Source organism: Myotis davidii, unplaced genomic scaffold (genome assembly GCF_000327345.1).
Source record: "Myotis davidii unplaced genomic scaffold, ASM32734v1 scaffold44, whole genome shotgun sequence".
Classification (NCBI taxonomy): Eukaryota; Metazoa; Chordata; class Mammalia; order Chiroptera; family Vespertilionidae; genus Myotis; species Myotis davidii.
The window spans coordinates 3333548-3347561 of record NW_006299705.1 but is presented as its reverse complement, the minus strand read 5'-3'; the positions used below and the strand labels follow the sequence as shown (position 1 = coordinate 3347561).

General features: G+C 39.0%; 1 protein-coding gene across 1 annotated transcript in view; it reads right to left on the bottom strand.

Moving 5' to 3' along the window:
• Positions 1-14014, bottom strand: part of IQGAP2 (IQ motif containing GTPase activating protein 2) — a 240154-nt gene that overhangs the window by 136188 nt on the left and 89952 nt on the right. The window contains exons 4-6 of the mRNA XM_015571569.1: positions 7210-7214; positions 6495-6567; positions 2735-2811 (exon numbers count right to left, since the gene is read on the bottom strand). Of these exons, the coding sequence (XP_015427055.1) occupies positions 2735-2811; positions 6495-6567; positions 7210-7214 (155 nt within the window). The remainder of the gene's footprint in view (positions 1-2734; positions 2812-6494; positions 6568-7209; positions 7215-14014) is intronic.

The window sequence follows — 14014 nt, the reverse complement described above, 5'->3', positions numbered from 1 at the left end:
ACACAGATGCATGCCTGTGAGACCTGTGCATTGCAACATCTAAAGGTGAGCAATTGGGAATAAAGGGGGAGATGAGAAGGGAGCAAAGCGCAAATGGGCTGTAGCCCTGCAGCTGGGAGTCACGGCTTAGCCGGAAGAGGGGAGAAAGCCGGCTGTCACAGGCACTTCCTTTGGCTAGGAGGGACAGAGAGCTGCAGGGATGGGGCAGCCCAGCAGGGCAAGTGGCAAGGGAGAGAACGGTGTCTAAGTCAGCAGATGCTTGACAGAGCACAGGGTTCTGCCATGCAACTCTCCATTGTCGATCCAGGCGGTGGTGTTTCAGAGAAAGAAACGAAACCACGGAGCCCTGCCTCCATGTGGACTTACAAAACTCACCTCCCGTTGCCCTTGGAGTTGGGTCCAGGAGCATATTATTGTAAACCAAGAGCTGCTGCAATAGAATAGCTGTTCCCTCTGTGACTGATCCCCAGGAGGGGTGCTTGGGGTGGGATGCCATTATGGTGAGGGCAAAAGAAACCCCACCCCTGAAGCTCCAGAGATTCGAGACTGGAAGATCACAGAGGTAAAAAAAAAATCTTGTGATTCAGCACCATCTACTGAAATGCATAAGCAAAGGAAGACAGCAAATAATATGAATAATCATAGTAACATGGATGACCAGAAAGAAAATAAAAAATCTTCAGAAAGCAAGCTGAAACATATGTGATATTAATGACAGAGATTTCAAGATTGTAGTTCTGAAAATACTCAACTCAATACAGAGAAGCAATTCAATACACTCAGAAAACAATGAACAAAATGAGTACTTTACCAAAGGGATTGAAACTTTAAAAAAGAAACAATCAGAAATCCTGGAAATGAAGCATGCAATTAAGGAGATTAAGAGTGAACTACTGAGCACAGAAAACAGAGTCAACCAGATGGAGGAAAGAATGAGTGATATTGAAGATAGAAATCTGAAATGATGCAGAGGGAAGAAAAGAGAGACCTGAGCATAAAAAAATTTAAAAAGTGAAAGAGCTCTATGAGAATTAACTGACTCCATCAGAAAAAGCAATATTAGAATTATAGGGATTCTGGAGGAGAAGGAGAGGGAGCATGGAACAGAGAGTCTATTCAAACACATAGTGGATGAGAACTTCCCAAACCTTTGGAAAGAACTAGATCCTCAAATCCAAATAACAAACAGAACACCTAGTTACCTCAATTCAAAGAGACTATCTCCAAGGCACTTGTAATTAAAGCTGTCAAAAATTAATGACAAAGAAAAACATTTCCAAGTAGCCAGGGGAAAAAAATAAATGACCTACAAAGGAAAACCCATCAGAATATCATCTGACTTCTCAGCAGAAACTCTACAAGCCAGAAGAGAGTGGGACCAATTATTCAAACACCTGAAAGAGGGAAATTACCAGCCACAAATAATATACCCAGCAAAATTATCCTTTAAATATGGAGGAGAAATAAATACATTCCCAGACATACAGAAGCGGAGGGATTTTTATCATCAGAAAACCTTCATTGCAGAAAATACTCAAGGGAGTTATTATACCTGAAACAAAGAATACAAGGTCACAACACTATGAGTAAGATCACTAAAACTTACAGCATAAACAGGAATAATTTGTGACAACAAAACATGAAAAGGGAAGGGGTAAAGGTCTGAACCTGCAAAGGAAGATAAAGACCAGATACACTCAAAAGAAAAAAAGCTATGATATATATGCAAGTTTATTTTTTATAAACCTAATGGTAACCACACACAAAAATCCCCAAACCAGGATACATATCTTAAAAAAAGAGGAAACAGAGGAAAGAAGTATAAAAACTACCAAACAAAAACAATAGCCAGAAACACAAAGGAAAAGAACCAATGGAGGCACAGAGCTACCAGAAAACAAAAGATGAAATGGCTATAGGAAATCCTCATACGTCAATAACTACACTAAATGTAAATGGTCTGAATTCACCAATAAAGTGGCACAGAGTAGCAGAGTGGATCAAAAAACAAAACCCAACCATATGCTGCCTACAAGAGACACATCTAAGCTGCAAAGACAAAGGCAGATTCAAAGTAAAAGAGTAGAAAATTATTCTCCAAGCAAATAACATCCACAGAAAAGCAGGTGTAGCCATACTTATAGCTGACAAACTAGATTTAAAGATAACAAAGATAACAAAAGACAAAGATGAACACACACACAAAAAACAATGAATGTATCTTCCTTTGACTAATTTAAAGCAACTTCTAAGTATCTTCTTTACCCTTACAAGAGGTATCAAACAAAGCAAACAAAAATCATATGGAATTTTATTAATCTGTGAAAAGAATTTAACCAAACTAATAATTTAAGAGTATCAAAACCAAAATTATGACCATTATAGCTGCTCATTTGATATATTTTTGCTATATAAACTTAATCATATCTGAAGAATATTGTAGCACTCTATTAGATTTCCTAGAAGTTTCTACTTAAATTTTCTTATTATACTTATACATCTTTCACTCATGTTCTAGTTTTCTATTTTGATGTAGACTTAAAAATCATCAAAATATTTTTCAAGTTCAAAGACTTTTTACATGACAATTATTTTAATTTTGTACTGGCGAATTTAAAATAACTCAACCTAATAAAAGTTCTTCAGTCATTAAAATAATTTAAGATCTCTTTTAAAATTAAAATTTTAGTTTTATTTAAATTTACTTTCTAGACTTTTAGTTGTATTTTCCCACCTTAGTGCGTGAATACAATAGATCATTCTTGGTATGTTTTTCCGGTCATAGACATCTGTTGTTTCTGGATAAAATATCTGGAAAACAAAAGAAACAATGTTTTTATTATGTTTTGCTTTTCACAAAATTGTTGTACTTCTCCCAAACGATCCTACTTTGATTGTCCTTGATGTTCTGTGTTTATTTAAAAGCAGAAGAATCTCTTAGTTACTGCTTCATCTTCTTCTACAGGAGGACCAATCACTGCATCTGGTCCCCTGCCTGACAACGTGCCACCTAGTGGTTCAAGAGAGTGTGCGTATGGGGTGATAGGATTGGGAGGTTCCCAGGTGGCCACTCCAAGAAGGCTGTGTCCACATGGTTAGTTACGTGGCAGTTTCATTTTTAACAAGGCGTTAGCCAATCTGGGCTCTGCTTTCTACAAAGGAGTCACTCCTGTGACTGCCCAGAGGTCCGCTGGCTTGAGAAGGATGTTCTTCTTCAGCATTTTATTACATTGTTAAGAACTTAGCTACCCAGTTCTATAAACATGCATATACATACAAGGATATTTTTTTTTCTGCTTAAAGTAATATATTCACTGAATACATTCTGGGAAATAGGTAAAATACGAAGGAAAAATACCTATAATCCTACCTCCAGACTGTCACTATTAGCATTTGGGGATACTTTCTTCCAGTCCTTTTTCTATATATGTCTCTGATATTTTTATGCTTGCATGGATGCATTTTAAAATAAAATTGCACATATCATAACCTGTTTAAAACACTTCATAGAACATGACCCCTTTTATATTCTGTAAGGATATTATTTCTAATGGATGCATGATTCTTTTATATTTTAACCATTATTTAACCAGTTCCCCATGGTTGCACTTTTTTTGTCCCCAATTTTTCCTCTATTATAAGTCACTGCAATGAACATCCCTGCGTTTCCTGAACACCTAATTAGCTCTTTTGGATAAACATCTAAATATAAAGTTACTAGATTGAAAGGTTAGAACATTAAGGCTTTTAAAACCTATTTACATTATTCTTTTTAAAAATGTTTTTTTAAAATTGATTTTTAGAGAGAGGGGAAGGAAAAGGGAGAGAGAGATAGAAACATCAATGAGAGAGAAACACTGATTGGCTGCCACCTGCATGCTCCCCCCGATCCCCCGGGGATTGATGCTGAGCACAGAGTAAGCACTTAATTCTGATAAATGAAGATTGAATAGCAAATACATCAGTCCATTCAGTACACTGTTGGTTTCTCATCTTGCAATGTAATGAATCAATGACTTCACAATAAAAATCAATGTTAAAATAGAATCTTCTAAAATAAAAATAGAATCTGCTATGTGGATTACTTGCTCCATTTAAAATCAAGGGAAGCCTGGCCCTACATATACACAATTGAAAAAGGTTTAAATCAAATCTATCAAACATAATGAAATTACCCTAATCTAAAGTACGTTGCCTTACATAGAAAAAAATCCTATTGGAATTTCTTGCTTTATTAATCTGTTTACACCTAACCCCTAGTTAGTACTTGCTAAATCACAATCTAGAAATATGAATTCTGTATTATAACTAGTGCCTAGAAAGAAATGGCATTTAATGTTCTGGGCATTTCAGGAGAAGGTAAAAGAATAAAAATGGCAGAATAAAATAAATCCCTATTGACTATTTTGAGATGAAATAAGCTGAACTAAAATAGATATCAGCAAAAATATATTAAAAATAGCCAAGCATAATTTACATTAATGAATCTTTTGTTGTTGTTGTTGTGTTTTAAAACTGCAAACTTGGATTAATAATAACAACAAGAACACAGGTCTTAATTAGTCAGTAGCTACTGATTTGTCTTCAAGCTAAGCCACTCCTAATTAGTTTCTTTGAAATAGCTGTCCAGACTAAGCAATACAAAAGGAATGAACTATCGATACATACAAAAACCTGGTGGCCCAGCTAGCATGCTCAGTGGTTGAGCACTGACCTATGAACCAGGATGTCACGGTTCGATTCCACGTCAGGGCACATGCCCAGTTTGTGGGCTTGATCCGCGCAGTATGGGATGTGCAGGAAGCAGCCGATCAATGATTCTCTCTCAACACTGATGTTTCTATCTCTCTCTCCCTCTCCCTTCCTCTCTGAAATCAATACAAATGTATTTAAAAACCCCCACAAAAAACCCTTGATGGATCTCGAGGGCAGCGAGGGCGTTATGCTTAATGAAAAAAGGCAATTGCTGCAGGTAATCTACTATATTATTCCATTTTTTTAAAAAATATATTTTATTGATTTTTTACAGAGAGGAAGGGAGAGGGATAGAGAGTTAGAAACATCGATGAGAGAAAAACATCGATCAGCTACCTCCTGTACTCCCTACTGGGGATGTGCCTGCAACCAAGGTACATGCCCTTGACCAGAATTGAACCTGGGATCCTTCAGTCCACAGGCCAAGGCTCTATCCACTGAGCCAAACCGGTTAGGGCTGTATGATTCCATTTTTATAACATTGTCATAATGACAGAATGGATCAGTGGTGGTCTGGGGACAGGGCTGGGAGAGGGACACAATATAAAGGGCACTCCTCTGTGGGGTCTGCACCTTACGATGGTCACACTAACCTGTTCATGGACTGAATGAAACCCCCCACATACATACACATGAATGCACATAAAATGGTGAAAACTGAATAAAGTCTGCAGTCTAGTTAACATTAATATACCAATGCCAATTTATGATTTACTACAGTTATGAGATGTCACTGCTGGAGGAAGCTGAATAAAGAGTACACGCAGATGTACTATTTTTGCAACTTCCTATGATTCTATAATTATTTCAAAATAAGATGTTTAAGAAATAGCTCTACAATTTCTATCAAATGTAATTATTTCTTCATTTCCCCTACTTGCCTGTCTGTCGTACAGGCTGATGGGTGCCTGCCCTTTGAATTTAACAAGCTCTGAATATTTGCTGAATGAGTTTTACTTAAAAGATCTATTTCAGGAGTAAGAGCTATAAACCCCTGGCCTTTAAAATGTATAGTGATACAATGATTTGTAGCAATAATTTATAAAAATATATTTGTAATAATAATTTGTAGTGATGCAATGAGATTAGGAATCATAAGTATAAATAGCAAACAAAAAAGGGAGGTGGCTATTTTAAATCAACTATCTACCAGTTAAAGTTTGTTCTGACCTTGTTTAATTTATATTCACTTCTGCATGGCTGCTCTTGACCTGTACACGCACTTCATTCTGAGTTCTTGCCATTTATTACTTTGTATAGGCCTTTCCTGAGGCAATAAGGCAATCTATTGCATTCACATACCCAGTCCGCCAATCATCTTATATAATAAAGGCTAATATGCAAATTGACTGAATGGCAGAACAACCGGTCACTATGATGCGCACTGACCACCAGGGGACAGACACTCAATGCAGGAGCTACCCCCGATGATCAGTGCACTTTCACAGGCGAGTGCCGCTCAGCCAGAAGCCGGGCTCATGGCAGGTGAGCGCAGCAGTGGTGGTGGTAGGAGGCTCTCCCGCCTCTGCAGCAGTGCTAAGGATGACAGCTCCCGGACTGTGAGAGGGCACAGGCCAGGCTGAGGGATCCCTCTACCCCCATCCCCACCTACTCCCCTACCCCCCGCCTCTGCCAAGTGCATGAATTTCGTGCACCAGGCCTCTAGTTTTTTATAACAAGAAATTCATACATTTTCCCCTTTGGCTTTCTGGTTCAGGACCCAGTATCTGAAGGCTTACCTTGGGTAGACCAATAGACTCCATGGCTCTTAACCACTGGACAGTATTATCTGTGTGTCGAAAATGTGCGGGCCTTTTGCCATATATCAGAGCATTAGGAGCTCTCAGTCCAATTATTGGGGGGAAGGAAACACACAAAAAGTGAGTCATTTGTAATAATTTTGTCATTAGTGGAATGTTTTCCAATTGTATTTCCCCGAGAATAAAATTATTAGAGCCCACATAAAAAACTAAAGACACAGTAAAGGAGACTACACTATTCAGCAACACCCTGACCATCTGTAATAGACCATTCTACTAGTTTCCATTAGTCATACATTTGAGGTAACTCTGAAGTAGAATCTCAAAGACCATTTAATGTCTAGCACATGGGTATTTTATGAGACATGTACACGTGTGTGTGCATAGACACACATATACGGTGTTAAGATTTTGGCAATGACAGCTGAGAAGCCTAGTAGCTTCAGGGAAAACAGACAGGCTTTTAGAAGACTAAACAGAATGGTGTGTGTGTGTGTGTGTGTGGTTTCTGGTTCTGCCAAATCATTTTTTTCTGATCGTTAATGTAATATTCTGTGGAAAATGTAGAAATATACAAAGATAAAAAACCCACCCACAACATGGAGCTAATTTTAGTCACTATTCCTTCTGTAACTTAACCCTAATCTTGGCCTTGTGTAAAAAGTAAACCTTCAGTGGAAATGTCTTACAAGACCTTTTCTACCCATGTAATAAAAATAGTCTTTCTATATCTTCTGTTATTTACAGTCCTATTCGGCCAACCATTTCTTCTGCATATTCTATAAATACAGCATACCTGCCTCTATCTCATGAAGTTGTATCAGGTAATGAACCACTGAGAGCTTAAAATGGCCTGGTATTTTTAATTAGTTAAATGAATAGCACAATGTTATCTATTTGAAAACAAAATGTAAAGAGAGTATAGTGTCATCATATGACTAACATACAATAATTATATTCAGAAAGTCTGGTTCTTTCTATCTTCTGTGACCTACAATTTAATAGCTTATTTAACCAAAAAAAAAGTATATTTGTTGCTGTTAGAAATTAGGAAATATAAGCAAATTAACATTTGACAAATATTTATGCCTTAATACTGGTCACTATCTACTGAGAATGAACTATGCGTGTCAAATAGTTCAAATAGTCACTGAAGTGACTAGATAAATTCACTTTATGTAAATTATATCTAATTTTCAAAACACCCAGCAAGGTGATTATCATTCCCATACTTTAGAGATGAAGAAAGGTAGCCCTCCCCCCACCCCAAAAAAGAAGTGATTTGCTCAAAGTCAAAAGGCAGTGAAGTGGCTGGTCTAGGATTCAAGATGAGGTCTCCCCAGATCTGTAAACCTTCCCTATGCTAAACCCCCAGAGAGCACAGGTTCCCAACGGTAGTTGGATTCTTCTTCAGAGGGAAGGAATAAGCTAGCTGCTATGAAATAACAAGGGGGTGGGGGTGAGAGGAAAGAAAGAGAGCAAGAGCAGCCAGACAGTTACCAGCCAGGCTGCAGCGTCTGAGGGTTTGTAACTCAGTATAAACAACTTAGGCAGAACGCAGACAATTCTCAGACATGGTCACTCTGTGGCCATGGAGGAGCAATTTGGAAACAAACCGCAATCTCGTCAAGCAGAAAAAAGGCCCTTCGGCACCACAAAAATAACCAGAATACCTCCCTTCCAACTAAGATGAACAACTTGCTTCTTGACTCATGTCCATCTAGTCTCTATTCAGTCTTCTCACGTCCTAGATAAAAATTACCAAGCCACCAAATGGACCCGCTTCCTGAGGACACTCAAAGAAAACGGGACAGTCCTCGCTTCCCTAAGTCCTTATTAGACCCCCCAGCACAAGCCCCGAGCCGCACTAAGCCCCCCGTTTCTCCTCCTCTTGACTCCAAGGGTATGCATTTTTTTCTTACTACAATGAGTGAAATAAAACTAATTTTGTTTGATCCCAGGTGTGTTTCTGGAGAGTCTTTGGCTGGTGGGCTTCAATAATTTCAAACCATGTAACAAGCGTATTCCATCCATTTAGTGGTTTTATTAGCAAGGTAACCTCAAGAAAGTTATACATTTCTTTGAACCTTGGTTCCTTAGCCATAAAATAAAAGTAGGATTGCTTCTTAGAGTTGGAGAGATTAAATGAGAATGTTCACAGAGCACTTCGTTGCAAAGCGCACTTAAGAATGCAATGAATGTTAGCTATTATAGTTATTATGCTACAACACTGGGCTTGAAACTCTCATTCACCTTTAACATCAGAAAAAAAGTTTAGCCCTTCATGTAGGAGGCACTGAAAGAAAGAGTGGTTATCTTGGTTATATTTCTGCAGTCAATAAAAGGACAGATTTCAAATCCTTCACCCATTTTACCTTATTTAAATTTCTTTCCATTGTAGCTGACATTCAATATTATATTAGTCTCAGGTGTACAGCACAGTGGTTAGATGTTTTCCTTCATCCACTTTAAATACCTGAGGCCTTTGATCTACGGCTGCATATTTAAGAAGCTTCAGAGGACGAACTGTATCAAACATCTTTAATCTACTTTAATTAGAACAAAAATGGTCTCTTCAACAGGTTCCAAATTATCTCAGTCCATTATAACCATTTTTAGCTTGTCATTCTCCCTCTCCCCTGGTACACACACATCCTACATATAGATACTAGACTAGGAGGCATGTCTGTCTGTGGTCATACGTAGCCAATGGTTGTTATTGTCCACCAACCTAATTTTTTTCAGGTATTAGACTAGAAGTGTATGCTGATTTTCTACTGCTGAGCTATTACAACACCAGCAAGCAAGGTTATTTTTTTTAATCTTTTAAAAATAATAGGTTGTATTACATCTGAAGTCATAAATATTCATTACGTAATTAGTAGAGATTTCATTTGGGGTGAAAGGGCAAGGCCATTCTTGCTTAAACTGAGTAGATAAGAAATTGTGTAAGTCTTCTTTGGATGGTAACTACTTATGTAGTAGAATCAAAGCATTTTAGAACTATGAGGTAGCTTAGAAGCCAGTAATTATTCTAATTTGCTCATTTTATAGATGAGCAAATTAGAATAATTTGCAAGAATTATGACTCCAAATCCAAATACTCTGCTCAATTAACTGCACATGGAGCCTCAGAACCACCACGTCAAACATTCACAGTGCGCTTACTGCATCAGCCACTGTGCCAAGTGCTTTGCATGGACGATCACATCTATTCCTCACAGTATCCCCACAAAGGCTGATGCTATGATTATTCTTCTCACTTTACAGGTGAGGAAACGGAGGCTCACAGAGGCAAACTTAGTGGTGAGGCCCAACTCCAACATTTTGATTCATAACTCATATTACTGTGTATATAACCATGGTGCATATCCTTCCCCTAAGGCTCACTAAATGTTCACCAATCATTTATAATAAGTCTACAATGATCTGTGCAGTATTGGAACAACACCTTTTTTTTTCTTTTTTCCCTTTTTTTGTCTTTGAGCCTTGTCAGGCTGAGTCCTCTACAAGGAATGCCTTCCTTCTCCTTCTCTTCCCCTTGCCATCCTAGTCTGCTTGGGAACACTCATCTTTCAAGCCTTCACCACAGAAACCTCTGGCTCCTTCAGCACCCCACCCTCTTTAGAAAGCGACACTCTCTCTTTTTGGTTGTCTCCAACTGTCTACCCAGCTGTCTTCTCTTCACTGCCCTCCTCCCACTTCCAATTTCTTGCCAGAATTCACCCTTTTTTTCCCTCTTGAATCCACTGACTTCTTGGCTATGCAGGCCACTGTCACCTGGATTGAATAACCCCCTTAGACACTCTGCCTCCACCCTCGTCCTCCCTCCAATTTATTCTGAATCACACAGAGAGCAGACAGATCTTCTAAAACACACTGCACTGTGATGCCTGTCTCACATTTCAAAGGCTTCCTTGCACCCCCAATCTCTATACTTAGTATGAAATCATAGATCCTCCACGTGTGACTTCCTGATCTGTGTCTGCTTCCCTCCTGGTCCAGTTCTCATCATGACCCCTCACTGCAGCCTCTTATCCACTCAGTTTGGCCAAGCTCTATTCTTCCTTGAGGAGCCGATCACAAATGGGGCCCCTCTCTCTGTACTGTTCTCCCCATTCTCTACCCCGAACTCTGCCCATGATGACTTTCTTCTCATTCTTCCAGCCTGAGTTAAATGGCCTCTCATCTTCTGTATGTTGCTGTCAATTTCTTCCTTCATACACTTACCACAATTCACAATGTATATTCACTTGCAGTCTGTCTAACTGTAAGCACCATGAAACCATGTCTCCCTTGCTCACCACTCTGTCTTGAGTGCCTAGCACATAGTAGGTGTTGATATGTATTGCATGGATGAGTGAGTCTGACCCTAGTTAGAAATCTTAGTACAACTTTACAGTCTTTTCCTATAACTTTATTAAAATGTATTATATCCATCTTATCCACCATTAGAGCAGTGGTTCTTAAACCTTAGTAGCACATAAGAAAAGAACTACATGGAGTGATTATTAAGAGTGCTTCCTGGGTCTCTACTCAAGAGATTCTGCCTGACGCAGAAGCCTGGGTTGGGGTCCACGTTTCATTTTTTATACACGACCACTGGGTGGTTCTGCTGGAGGTGTGAGCATCACACTTAAAGGAAGGGTGTCAAACTCGAAGCACCTTGATTAAGTTTTGAATAAAGCACAGAAGACAAGAAAAGAAATGGAGTCCTTTGGTTCCTTGAAAGGACTGTCATTCATTTCTTCACCTAGCACCTGTTTCTCTAGCAATGACCATGGCCAAATCCTGCACCATTCACCAAGGATATGGCAGAGATGACACATGGTTTTTGCCTTTGTAACAAGACAATCGTTACAGTAAACCATGATATACATTACAGCTTATCATCAAGAGGGACAGGTCCAGGCGCCCCGGTGAAGTTGGCGTGGTCACATAACTCAGACCTGGAGTGAGGGGTGGAGGTGGCCAGAGAAAGAAAACTCATCATTGGAAGGCTTAACGCTAAGACCTAGGACATCTTTCTAACCCTAAATTAAAAGGAGCCAACATTACATATACGCTGGCAAAGAGGTGGCGCAGCATGAAAGCTCTCATCAGCTTCACTCAAAGGCGCCAGTGCCCCAACTGAAGAATTTAGAGCTCGGGACGAAGCTCGTGCTGAGGGACACACTGTCTGACAGGCGGGTCATATTTTATAGCTGCAGTCTAGGCAGATCCTGCAGGGAGAGCCCATGCTCACTGAACTCATGGTTTCCAGATGGCACATCAAGGACTGGGCCCGGATTACTGAGCACTCCCTTGGGTTTCAACATCTTTGCCACAGTCCCATGATTTAGTGTTTGGGAAAGGCACACATGAAGGGCTTTAGTCCTGAGGAACTCAAGAGCAGGAAGTTAATTAAGTCTCCTCTTCACTAATATTTGCCTCCTTTCATTTTTTGTAAGAGAAATGAAATGGGCTTAAAATAAAATTTTATGATTGCATGGCAAATCATGAAACATTTCCATTCCGGGACATTAGGCACTTTCAGGAACTCAATGAAACGAAAAAGAGAAACACCTCTTTTCTCCTACGACTTAACAGAGGAGTAGTTTCCATCTGTCCCTATGCTTTCTCCCACATCACAGCTGGCAGCAACCCCCTCTTTCTGCTTCTTCCTTTCCTCCTGCCCCTCTCCTAGCTTCTCTTCTTCTGGGCACCCCAGCCTTTCAGGGGCCTGGTTGGGTGGAGGATGGCAAAACCCAGCACTTTCCTCTCTCACCATGTTCAGCTTAGGGATGACTCACCTGCCTAGGCTCCACAGGTATTTTCTTTTGTAACAAAAGGTTGGAAATATTTCTCATCTCCATTCCAGAGATAAGTAGCTACTTATTCAAATAGTAGGATCTCTAAGGATAGCAGGACACAGAACCTATTTAAGTTGCCAGGAAGGTATCCACAACTGAACTGAAAAGAGACACCTATACTCACGGAGTTTGATGTGACAGGAGGAGGAAGAACTAGCCTACTCCCTGCTCTGGGGCTCACCTCCACTGAAGGCCTGTCTTTCTTCCCTGACTCTCACCATCCATAATGTCAAAACAAAATACCCACCGTCCCCTTTCAGGGAGCGCTGGAGACAAGCCCGACTACACCTTAACTCTGTCATCAACTCTACATGGCTGTTAGTACTAATAGGCCTGGATCTTGGTAATAACCATTGTAGAAGCAAGGAAAAAAAGAAAAATCATGCTCTAAAATGTGGACAAATATTAATTTATTCTGTGATGGGGTTATATGAATAATTTTTTCTGTGCTTTTATTAACTTCTAAAAATATTTTTCAAGATTAAAAAAAACAACTTTAACTGTGGCTGGCTAAGTCATCATTTCATTAAAGTCTTGTTAAGGCTATAAGGGGCTGAAAACTCTGGAGTGAGACACATGACTTAATAAACTAAGACTTATCTTTTAGACTAGACCATGAAAACAGACTTGTCCAAAAAAAACTGTCAATTCATCTTGTCTACTGTTAGTCTACATGGTTATTCAAACATTTCCTCTGAATTCAATTCACTGTACATATTTTAAAATAAATTTTGTCTCAATAACAACTGAAAGGTACTGTGAATCATGCAATAAATGGGAACTCATTCCATTTTCAACTATATTTAATGTTGTCCTTGCAACTGTAAGAGAAATAACTTTTAAGGATACCTGAAAACCTTCAAATAAAGAATACTGACAGAAAGGACTTATTAAGAAAATAAAGAATCAAATTTCAAAGACAGTTTAGAAATCCTGATCTGAAGTGGACAAGAGACCACATAGTCCAAGAGAAACATCACAGCTTTTGAAGACACATCTCATGAAGGGGTCTTTTAGGGCGGCGTTTACTTTTTCCTCCTTCACGTTACAACGGAAAATTTCAAGCATAAGAAAAATAAAACCTTCCAAAACTCAATCAGGAAGAATCTAAAAATCTCAATAAGCTGATAACCATGGAAGAAATTGAAGCAGTCATCAAAAAGCTTCCAGCAAACAAAAGCCCGGGGCCAGACAGCTTCACAGGGGAGTTTTACCAAACATTCAAGGAAGAACTAAAACCTATCCTCCCAGGTAAAGACAACACAATGAAAGAGAATTACAGGCCAATATCCCTCATGAACACAGATGCCAAAATCCGCTACAAAATTCTAGCAAATCGGGTCCAGTAGTACATCAGAAAGATCATACACCATGACCAAGTAGGATTTATCCCAGGGATGCAAGGCAGGTACAATATCCGCAAATCAATAAATGTGATATATCACATAAACAAATTGAGATAAAAATCACATATAAAAGTTATATCATATGATACTGAAAAAGCATTTGACAAAATCCAACATTCATTTATAATATAAAGCTCCCAGCAAACTAGAAACAGAGAACTTTCTATTTAATAAAGAACATCTGTAAAATCTCTATAACTGACATCATACTTAATGATGAGAAATGAGATGCTTTCCTCAT